This window comes from Balearica regulorum, chromosome 2 (genome assembly GCF_011004875.1).
Source record: "Balearica regulorum gibbericeps isolate bBalReg1 chromosome 2, bBalReg1.pri, whole genome shotgun sequence".
Classification (NCBI taxonomy): domain Eukaryota; kingdom Metazoa; phylum Chordata; class Aves; order Gruiformes; family Gruidae; genus Balearica; species Balearica regulorum.
The window spans coordinates 116,148,047-116,160,097 of NC_046185.1; the positions used below are offsets into that span (position 1 = coordinate 116,148,047).

General features: G+C 39.8%; 1 protein-coding gene across 6 annotated transcripts in view; it reads right to left on the reverse strand.

Moving 5' to 3' along the window:
- ELMO1 (engulfment and cell motility 1) overlaps nt 1-12,051 on the reverse strand; it is a 313,180-nt gene that overhangs the window by 154,741 nt on the left and 146,388 nt on the right. For all 6 annotated transcript variants that reach the window (XM_075745465.1, XM_075745471.1, XM_075745466.1 and 3 more), the window contains one exon: nt 10,707-10,811. In XM_075745465.1, coding sequence (XP_075601580.1) covers nt 10,707-10,811 — 105 coding nt within the window. The remainder of the gene's footprint in view (nt 1-10,706; nt 10,812-12,051) is intronic.

The window sequence follows — 12,051 nt, forward strand, 5'->3', positions numbered from 1 at the left end:
GTTGGAAAAGATACTTAATATCATCAAGTCCAACTGTTAACCTAACACTGCCAAGTCCACCACTAAACTATGTCCCTAAGCACCATATCTACATGTGTTTTAAAGACCTCCAGGGATGGTGACTCAATCACTTCTCTGGGCTGCCTGTTCCAAGGCTTGACAACCCTTTTGGTGAAGAAATTTCTCCTAATATCCAATCTAAACCTCCCCTGGCACAACTTAAGACTGCTTCCTCTTGTCCTGTTACTTGAGAGAAGAGACCAACACCCACCTGGCTACAACCTCCTTTCAGGTAGTTGTAAAGAGTGATCAGGTCTCCCCTCAGCCTCCTTTTCCCCAGGCTAAACAACCCCAGTTCCCTCGGCTGCTCCTCACAATACTTGTGCCCTTCACCAGCTTTGTTGCCCTTCTTTGGACATGCTCCAGCACCTCAATGTCCTTCTTGTAGTGAGGGGACCAAAACGGAAGGTGCAGCCTCACCAGTGCTGAGTACAGGAGGACGATCACTTCCCCAGTCCTGCTGGCCACACTATTGCTGATACAAGCCAGGATGTTGCTGGCCTTTCTTGGCCACCTGGGCACGCTGCTGGCCCATATACCATCTTCTTTCCGTCCTACCTCGACTCTGGTCTGCTTGGCTGCCATTTACTTTACTATTAGGAATCTACTTCTGCCAGTTTTTCCGTTCTTCAGTCCTTGCAGAGCTACACAATTGGAAGGTCCAACATGGAAATGTGGCTTCTAATACGTTAGATATTATACAGACAAAACGCAAAACCAGCTCACAGTACGGGAGTACTAAATGCTGCAGAACCTCTTCTCTTCCTCTGTTCCTTCGATCAATACTGCCCATTACCATGAGGCAAAGCAGAAAACCACCATGATGTGTAACACGCAACAACAACATACTTTTTTCTTTAGAGAAAAGTAAAAAATCCAGAGAAAAATCTCAAGAAAAAGAAAAGGAAAAAAAAAATTACCAAGAGAGGGCAGCCAAGAAGAGTTTGAGTGATGAAATGACATTGACAAGCAAGACAGGAGAGAGAGTTGTGTTTGGTTTTGTTTTTTTTTAAAAAGTAGATTGTTCCTTAAAAAAAATAAAACAATGACAAAAAACCCCACTACAACTACAGCTCAGAAAAAGGGAGGAAAAAAGAGAAAGTGAGAGAAGCATAGAATAAGAACAAAATTATATCACAAGAAGAATGAGATGAAATGACTAGCAGAAGAGGAGAAAGGAAGAGGTTTAAAAATGTTTTTAAAAATGCAAGGAGGTGAAATTTTTAGGAAACCAGTGTTATCCATTTTCTTGACATTTCTACAGATGAAACTGTAGCCTGTTAAGGCATGGGAATTTGATAGTATCTGTAGCAGAATACAGATCTATACAAGTTTTACTATTTTTAAATTACCTACTGTGTATATATATCCCCTCTTATTTACAAATTCCTGCTGTAAATGGAAGAGAAACATTTCCCAATTGCCAAACAAAACTAATGAGTGATCAGAAAGAGAAATGAAGGCTTGATTGTGTTTCTCAAGGTAGACATTTCAGGCAGTGTTGGTCAGCAACTGGTGAGAGCTGAATTTCTTCTGGGATTTAGCCATATGAATTGTCTGATGTACCCTGCTTCCTCTGAAGCCAAAAGTCTTTAGAAGAAGTGGAAGGCAGCCCTCCAACATCCAGGTGTCCAACAAGGCATTTAGAGAGATACAGGAAGGAACACTCCTCCTTACAGAATACGTTAGGTTGTTGTTTTTAAGTGCAAGATCTTTTGTACTTTCCCTTGCGTTATTATCAATGGTGCTCAGCATCATCCAAAGAAGGCTCACCTGCCTTTACAAGATATGCTACCAACAGCATGGACAACAACATAAAATAAATGCAAGTGTCATGCCAAGATCACAGAAAAATAATGCAAAATCTCCAGTAGTAGATAAGAAACTAAACTAAAACCAACCAAACTCCAAACGAAACCAAAAAAACCCACCACCAAACCAAAATCAAAAGATTTTCTGACTTTATGGCAGTGTTCCTTTATGATCTTCCATTGAATTATTCAAGTCCATCACTACCTCAGGAGCACAAAACAGACCCTCAGGGAGGCAGCAGACTAAATTAAGAATTTTCCACATTTGACTATGATGGGCTTGAAAATCTGCATCAGCTTAAATAATGAAGCTTATACGTGCAACTAAGAGTTAATGACTGACAAAAGGCAAAGTTTTGAAGACAGGTATATTCAAAAGCTTCCTCATCAAAATCCAGGAGGATGAAACCACCAGACAGACATATTCCTCCTTCACTGGGAAGGAATATCAATTTAGCCAATCCCTTAATCCCTCACATTAAAGATTAAATTGGCTCAAAGTACACTGCCCACAGCAAATGCAGATGTAATTCTCAGATTCCCGAACCGACCTCAGAGCTTGGCAACAGAATAGAGATTCATTATGATTAGGAAGTAAATACAGAAATGAAAGGCAAGACCCACTATAGCTGCATCAAAACTGATAACAACTCCCATGGCAGACAGTTCAAGAAGCACTGCTGCTCTATTAAAAAGGAGCATTTCCTCAGACCTATTTTGTAGTACTATCTAAAATGATCCTACGTTAATAGATACCAAGTTTTCTAGCAGGCTGCTGTAGGTTAATATGGCAAGAGGTTCAGAGAGTTGGTTCGTAAAGATGGTAAAAACCTCCTTAGACCCAAAATGAAAAGTCACACAACATTTTAATATCCAAAAGTTGCAGTGATGCTCTTTCTTTTCTTGACACTACTTTTCCTTTTCCTAAGCCTCCTTATCACATATGGTAGACTTCACCATTCCCTTTTCATTTAGATGCTTTAAGTAACTCTAGGAAGCAAGTCCTAAAACGAATACTACCTGAGAAGGATGTGGGACTCTACTGCAGACAGACTCGATTTCCTTTCACCCTCTTCAACAATTTTGCTTTCTTCCTAAGGCAGTTTGTCATTTGCCTCAACATTAGCATCAGTGTTCTTCCCAGATCCTTCACTCAGCACTGTCCCCTCTAACCTGTCCTTTTATGTTCATTATTTTATTTTCAATTTCCCATGCTTCCCCTCTCTCCTATCTCAGTGTTCCTTCACATTCCTGACACATTACAGAAATTCCTCACAGCAAAACAAAAATAAAGCCTCAGTTATGTCTGCCTTCCTCAGGAAGGTGCTAGAATTGCAATTTAAGCCTAGATTTGAGAGAAGACCTGAGACCTACTACAGACACCAAAGAAAAAGAAAGGAGCCACTGATAGGAGAAACACAGATACAAAGCCGTGCCTTATTGGAGGGACATCTAGTTATAAGACCATGTTAAGGATCAGATGCTAGGAGTCCAACACGTGCTTTGTCATGCACAACTATGAGTAAGCACCTGGGGGCCAACCAGCCCATCGTGTGAGAAGTGCACTGTAACATGCTGCTCCTGGGGAGAGCTGCTAACAGGAAAAAGCTAAATACACAGTGGTTTATCTTGAAATATTATCTTCTTCCTTTCTTTGCCACTCCCGGCAGAACCAACCGAATCCCTGTAAAGCATGGTGGTAAGACCCAAGATGAGACATGGCCCAGCTGCCATGTCATCTTCAGAAGCAGCACCAGGATGTGCTCTTCCCCCTGCCTGTGGGTAGTGAAGTGATTTGGTGTTGACCTGGTCCAGTTTGAAAACCATGGGCCAGGTATTCCTTCTCCCTCTGTGTCCCACACAAATGTAAGAAGGCAATGCTTTCCCTGCAATCCTCTCCTTGCTCACCTGTGGAAGTGCAGGAAGGCAGAAAACTGCAGTACCTGCAGAATATAGCAAGTTTTTTAATTTTCTTTTCTTTCATAATGTGAAACAGGCCCTACTAGTGCCCTAATGTGTTGTGGTATGGATATATTAGCAAAGAATCAACATTTATTGCACATCAGTGAGACTGGCTGCCAGAGCACCTCACAAAAGCTCCTGGCAGAGAGTAAATGGGAAAACCTGAGACTCCAAAACTTAGTCGCCTTCTCTCCCCATGTATAAACATCTCGGCTTTGCAGGTGGAGGGATCATGGCTCCACAAAAACCAGCCAAATCTTTCTGTGCTACTGCTGCGACTGATGGTATGATTCAAAACCTTCTGAAGACAATAGCTAGACTTGCAACAACTTCTGGGCCCTTTGGATCAGGACCTCATTTAGCCAACAGCTTCCATATACATGGGAAAGTTTAGGTGTGCTATGAATGGCAAGAAGTGATCTGAACATATGCAAGACTGTAAGCGTCGTATGTATCCCATAGCACATACCACACAGGGCTGTACAGAGGATGCCATGACTCCCTTGCAATTCTCTTCCTCCCTCAGTACTTGCTGAACTCGTGTTTATGCTGCAACCAGCCACTCCAGGCTTTTGCCTCTTTGCTGTAGGGGACCCACCTCAATTCTGCCATCAGTGATGGAGGATCTTGGAGCAAAACCACACAACTTCCTGGTATGTTGGTATGGAAAGCAGAGACAGTGAGTGATATTTGGGGAAAAAAACCAAAAGACAGGCAGAAGAACAGCTAGATATCTGAGTGGAAGGTAAGAACAGAGAATGGAAAGACTGACAGAGAAAAGAGAAGGCAAGAACACATTATCAGGCTGGGAACCACTGGGCTTAGGCAATTAGGTCTTATGTGGAAAACTCATCCTTCATGAGACACACCAGGAAGACACATGTAACAAAGCTCACTTTTCTTTCTACCTTTAGCAGAATAGAAATAACTTAAATCCCTTTTCCTATCATTGCTGGGAGGGAAAAAAAAAAAAAAAAAAAAAAAAAGGCATGGCAGAAATCAGGCTGAGTTTTATTTCAGAAAATGCTGAAATTATATGTTGGACTACTCATATCTGATCAGGCTAGAATGAGTAGGCATGAGGAGACTTTGTGAATTGACGGAAGGATGTGTAGGCAGCCTCCTATACCACAACTGCATGGGTTAGGAAGTATACGGCAGACAGTTTGACTGTGACTCAACCCATTAAAGTTCTGAAAGGCCTCTGCAGGATGCCAGCAATCTTCCTGCCTGCATCACCAGCACTTGCAAACAGAACCTGTTCCTCCACTGTGGCTTCTGAAGGCTTCAAAAGGAAAAGAACTCCCTCCTCAACACCACACCACCCCGCCCCCGCCAAAAGCAGGAACTCAAGTAGCTGCGGGGGAAGAAGTGTCTCTGCATCGCAGCTGTGTGAATAACTGATTTTCCAGCTCAGCAGATGCAGGGGAAAGGGGATTTTCTACTACTGACCCTAAAGCAGCTACATTTTTAATTGTCAGGTAATCAAAATAACTCTTGGCTCGACAAAAGTCCAAACATTGTTTTGATTTGGAGCATTTTAAAACTTTTAAAATTTTTTTTAAATACAAGAACAGAAAATTTAGAGGCATACCACTAAATATCTTACACATCATTCACAAAAACGTAGTAGCAATGGAGCCATCATAAAACATATCAAGGGATTAATAAGCCCAACTTTTCAGCATGGATTTCAACACTGGTTTTCCACCCTGGTAACAGTATTTTATAGTGAAAATTTTACATTCAGTATGTAACAAATATTTGCATGAAACAGATAAAAATCAGTGGGAAAAAAGGATAAACCTTCTCTTCTACAGAGCAGAGACTTAAATTTCAGGCTACAGTAAAATGATCTCTTTCCAAAGAACACTTACTTTTCCCTAAACATAGGAAGAACCTACTAATCTAATAAATGGCAAAGAATTGGGCATAAACTTGGGTAGGCAGCTGGGGAGAGTCCAAATAGGTGGATAGCTAATGCTCAGACACTGAGCTGCTAAGTTGTTTTGCAGTTTCTGCCTGAAGCACCACTCTCTTGTGCTTAAACAAAATGAGGAGACACAGCATGTCTTCTCAAGGCAGAATCTCTCCCCAAAGAAGCAGTGAGACCTGCTAGAATATGGCTGGTCATAAGTGCAGAAGAAAAATATAGACAAGTCACCAACTTGTCAGCCATCAAAAGTAAATTCATTAGCATGAGAAATGTGGACCCCACCAGAGACAATATTGTATAGGGCTTTTGTGACTCAGCTGACTTACTGTGAAATACAATAACCTCTAAGTAAAATCCTACACTTCCTTCCAGATGAATAACTATAGTTAGATGACTGTGAGGAAAATGTAAAATAAGGGAATGTTTCAATGGTAGTGCATGAGAAGCTAAGGTGTAGTTGCTATAAATTCAGTTTACCCAATGGCATCTTCTCTTTCTGTCTGGAAACACTGTTAAATTAGACAAGATGCAAAATGAATGGCAGACCACTCACAAGTAGAGCAGTAGCTTTGATTTTGCTGCCTGCTATCAAGAACACCTGAAGGAACATTGACTGCACATATATGGGTCAACTTACCAAGATGGCAAAGCTAGTGTTTCTATAGAAGCATCCCAGGCACAAACATGGCACATTTAAACACAGGGCAATAACTATCTGATTTCTCTTTTTGGGTTACAAATAAAAGGAGCGCTCCATTTTGGTTCCTTTAGCTTGCACTTTACACCAAATTAAGTAAACATCATTCTTTTACATCAATATTAGCAATCACTGAAGTGCATGCATACAAAAAATAAAATCAGGCACACGAATACACACCTACAAACACATATGCATACAAAATATTTCAGTTTCATATATTTATACCTCTCTCCTCATTGTATCTTGAAAACAAAATGGATCTGAATAGTCTTGCACCACAAATCCCCAAACAAATGAATGACAAACCACCGACACATGGAGATACTAATAGCAATGGTGGCATAACAGTATTTCCATGGAAGAGATTTTCCTCAGACCCTTTTTACCCTCAGGAAAGTTTTGAAGGCATGCTGCTACAAGTTACCACTAAGAAAAATCTCAAGATGTCTGCACTGAATAAAGTCTGTTTTAAATGGTAACTTATAATTTTATTTTTAAAATTAGAAGAACATGAAGCTGAAGTAGTTCTGGAAAGGGGCAAATTGGAACTGGGGTGAGGGGAGACTTGTCTGCTCCAAAGGAACAAAAAAAAATTATCTGTCAGAAAGCTTTATTCCAATCATTTTCTTCACTGTTAACTTTAATTATACACTCTGACTGTCCTATAATTATGTAGCTTGGGAAGCTGCCAATTATTTCCAGTGGAAACTTTTAAAATTTCTTGCAGAGATTCAACATTACTTTCATCAATGCATCCCATATACTATGTCACCACCTTTTAAAAGCAAAGTCTCTGACGATAGCAATTGATTATTTAAGCAGAACATGAAAAAAAAAATGCAGTGCATATCAGTCACTGATAGCACCAGACAGTTAATAAAAAAGAGAAAGAAAAGGTAACTCAAAAGTTACCTTATTGAAACTAATTCAATAGGAAACTTTTTAAAAAGTCCAAATGATAGCCAAGGAGACAATCAAAGAACACATTTTTTTCCCCTCCACTAAACAAGCCTTCTTCAGGAGGCTCCAGTCATATTGTAGAGTAAACAAAAACAGTGTTTCAAAAACAATTAACTCAAAGTCTAAATAAAGAAAAACAACACTGTCTTTATGTGATGGAAGACAGCAAGTAAAGAAAACACACTACTGTAATTTCAGGAATAAGTATCCAACAGGAAAAAGGTGAATGAAAGAAATGGATTGTGGGGAACTAGGTAAGAAAGAATCAAACAAGGAAAAAAGTTTGGTTATTTTTGTTTCCTCCTTCACTGTGTGACAACCATGTTTTCACCTTGAAATGCTTTCTGCTTTCAAGATGCAGACTTACCCATCTGCTCCACTGCATTCATACCTATGTTCTTCAACACGCTGCAGTTGTATTTACTCTTCCTGAGTACTTTTGTTTGGTACTGGTCTTTGAAGTCCCACTGCTGCCCCCCTGAAGGGCATTTCTGTTTCTGACATCCTTACCACCTAATTTATTTATTATGCAAATCACTTCTAAGCAGAATCACTTGTTAGAGGCAGAACAAGAAATGAAAAGGGCAGAGATTACTTATTGCCTGTCTTTTAACTTCTCCTTATCCATTTTTTTTCAGTAATAGAAGAAGATACCTTACTAAGGGCCATCCTAAGAAAGCGTCAGGTCAGACCGCAGTGATTCGTGCTGCCCATTAAAATGCAGCACTGCCAATAGACTCAGCGAAACCATCGTGATTTCCTGATAGTGTCTTTCCCTAATACATCACATTCTGTCAGGAGAAACCTCCTATTTTTCAGGTTCATTTCAAATCAACTCTGGTTTCCAGTCTCAATTTTTAATTACTGTACAGCACAGATATTATCTCATTTGGGGGCTTAGGAATTAATCCACAGTACAGCAATCAACTGTATTGCAAAGGGCCAAGTTGAAAATAATCTCTCCTCCTAGGAACCAAATCATTTCCTAGTATCAACAATGAAAAAAAAAGAGAAGAGCTCCTATCAAACAAGTTGTTCAGTATGCAAGTATTATTTGTATAGCTAACAATTTCTGGTGGAAACTTAACCTCGACCACAGACAGAAGTTTTGTTAGGGTATAGGAGAAGAAATATATCTGAAAAAATGAGCAAGGTCAACAGGCTGTACAAATAGAGCAAATTGGTCTGGTGGAAGCTTTGGGAGCCAAAGGCCATGAAGAAAAGGTAGTGTTAGATGTGAAATAAGGCACTCAAAATGAGAAGGAAACAGGCATGTCAGGGCCCACAGGAAACTGCTGTACACCAGCTAGTAGATCAAGGAGATGAAAAAAAATAGAAAGTAGATAGTTTTTGCAATTGAAGACTAGCAACGCTGTAGGAATAGCACAACATTGTTCATCTCAGAGGTGTTCAGCACGCTGTTGACATGACAAGGCGGACCACCGCAGAAGAGTGAGTTACTGTGCCAGTGATGTTAGTATAAACACTAAGTAGAACTACTCAGGAAAGATGGGTAGGCTAACGTACTACCAAGGTACGTTAACAGTTCCTAAAGCAGCTTTGAGCAAGCAATTTAATCTAAGCATGCCTCAGTATCGCATTTCTAGTGTATTTCCCACTTGAGAAAGAGTACAGATACAAGGCACCCAGACGCTCTCCTAGCAGGAACCATACAAGAATAAAAACTGGCATCTCAAAATAACAGCAAATATTCTCAGTAACGTAGCAGCCAAAATACTGCATTATAGAAACAAAGCTGAGCCAGCACCAAAGTCCTTTCTAAAGAATGGCTAATTACATGCTACACTGAACTCAATTTTTAAAACAGCATTTGCAACGTGACAAAGAAAAATAAGAAAAAGTTGAGAGATGTCAGTGAAGGCTCTATTTCAAGAGAATTTCTGTCCTCTTTAAATTCTTTCAGACTTCTTTAAAACACAGCTATATAATTTGGAGCACTGACTACCCCTACTAAGCATATTCTCTGAATTTAGAATTTTCAAAAGAAGCCTATGAAGTAGCACCATCCAGATCTTACCAAATTTTAATGAGAAAGAGTAACCTATTTTCTTTTTATAATCAAAACCACATTTCAGCATAGTTTATCCACATAACATACTCATTGCCCAGTATATGAAATAACCCTTAATTTCAGGGGTTTACACGGTTTGATAAATATTGCTGTATTGCATGCTACCACAGTTTCTTTTAACAGTTATTGCTCGATTCAGACTGAGGCAGAAAGATATATTTAAAGAACAGATCTGACAATCTTGCAGTCTCCTATTATGTCCATGAATCATCCTGGCCTGGATATCGGCATGTGCTTTACAAACCCATCAGAGCTTTGACACTATCCTACTTTGAGCAAAAATGAGACAATAATGCATATTAAAAGTTCACTCTTCACTTTTTAGTAGAGATGATGGGTGTGTCTACTGTCTCCTTGCTATACACAACCTTCTTTAAACAGGTCTGCATGTGCACTTTTTCTTGGGGAGTTAAACCATCCCTATCTCAAGACATTTACTTTCTAGACTGTCCTCTACTCCCATCTGTGCTCACTAGGTTTACGCTTGGCAACTATTCGACTTCAGTATAGGCCAGAAAAAGCTGCTGTATTCAGAAGCAGGTATTATTCAGCTGTATGCCTCTTCTTGTAAGGATGCAACACATAACTTGCTTTAACTACCCTTGAAATAAATGTAGGAAGTGGAGTGGGCAGGGGGCAGGAACAGGTTGTGCAAGTGAATCATGATGCTTTTTACCTATTTTTCTCCAAGCATTACCTCACCTACAGCAGTAGTTTTAGTGGGAGTATCTTAACTCTCAGGACACTGCCAACTCAGTCACTTATCGAGGCATTTGCTCATCAAAGCCTCCTTTCCACAGAAAACCCTGACAACTTTTGGTAGACTTAGAGCAGGGCAGAGAATTCTGGACAATTATTCATTTCTGAGCTTATGGACATCCATCATGCATCTGAAAAATGCACAAGCTCATCTTCCTTTTCTTTGCAGGCCTAAGCAAAAAAGTAACATTTTCAAAAAAGTAATATCTATAATATTTGACTCAGCAATGTCAGACTAGACAGCTGTACAGCTTTTCCCCAAAGCTTTTACAGACTTATGTTTTAGTGTTAGGTGGTTTGCCTTCCTAGAGTTTGTTGTTAATGATAGCAGGATTTTGAACCTCCTCTTCAAAGTCAACTGTAAACAGGAAACGACCAGTGTGAACAGGCAACCACACAGATCTCAAAGATGAGAAGAAGCCTTACCCGTATATAAGCATCCTGGTGATGTTTAGCAAAGTACAGCATGTTGTCGAGGGCTAACATTCCTGGAGGGGTCTGTGTAAAATCCATTGCTGGGTTTACGTGATTCTGTAAAAAGATAACAAGATCACTCAATTACCATCTTTCCAAAAGCTATCAGCTCCCCAGTGATGTGCACCGTGTCAGCATGCTGTGCCAAAAAGTCTGCCAACAGAGCTCTTTTTGCTGAGCAAAAAACTCTTAACAAGGAAATGGCTGATGCCTCAAACAACTTTAAAGCCAAATGCAAACACTACGAGGTTGGCATGTCAGTCATTCACTTCTGTAGCTACAGAATGGAGTTCCCCAAAGGTTGAGAGCTTTAGAAGCACAGGTCTCCAAGTCTTTCACAGCAGATAGACTCCTCAGTGGTACTAGAGGCCAATAGTATTTATGTGAAAATGCAGATATGTATGCAAACAGCCACCAAAACACCTATTTATACTACTGCTATGGAAGGATTTCAAATAAACCGTGAAAAGGGGAAAAAAATCTACTAGATTCAAAAGCTATATTAAGTCTATTGGATCTTGTGCAGTCCTGAACACAAAGGGCGTCAGACAAAAGTGTATGAAATTAAACAGATTCACCTTGTGGAATTCAGGTAAATTTTTTGTTACGTTCTGAATCTATAAATTTCATCTGTGGAATGAATGAATGAATATACCAAATATAAGCAAAACTTGTTAGCTTCCACATGCATCTACAAATTTTAAATGTTCACTTTCACATGCTACAGGAAAAATTACATTTGCTCAGGTATTCATTAACCCAATCCATCTTCTGATTGGATGGAATTAAATGTACATTTGAATAAGTTTCATATAGTTCATGGTTTAGATATGAACATTTGCCTGGCTACAGACAGGCTTGAAAACACCACAGAAGTTGCTCAGAAAAACAAAGACCCAAGAGTATGTCTCCATCAAAAATGCCTATCGTCTGCTATGCTCTTTTATCAGTATCACCTTTGCAATGTCTTCAGCTCCACTCATCATTCTGACACTGAAAGATTTCCCTAGTTGCTTTGCGATGGCATTTCTATTCTGCAAGATCCATCTGACAGAGACTTTAAAAGTGCATTTACTAGCATAAAACTGACTGGCAAAGATCAGCACAGATTTCTTCTTCCATCAGTCTGTTTCTGCTGTGTGCTCAGGGTCTGATCCACCCACCTCACTGAGAAAAGCATGGGTTTTACTACTTTTCCTCCTGTTGAGTCTGTCAGAAACGTGAGATTCCACTCTCTTGCCTGTCATACCTTTAGATGTATGATAGGTTGGTTTACCCAGTCAATAATTCATAGTCA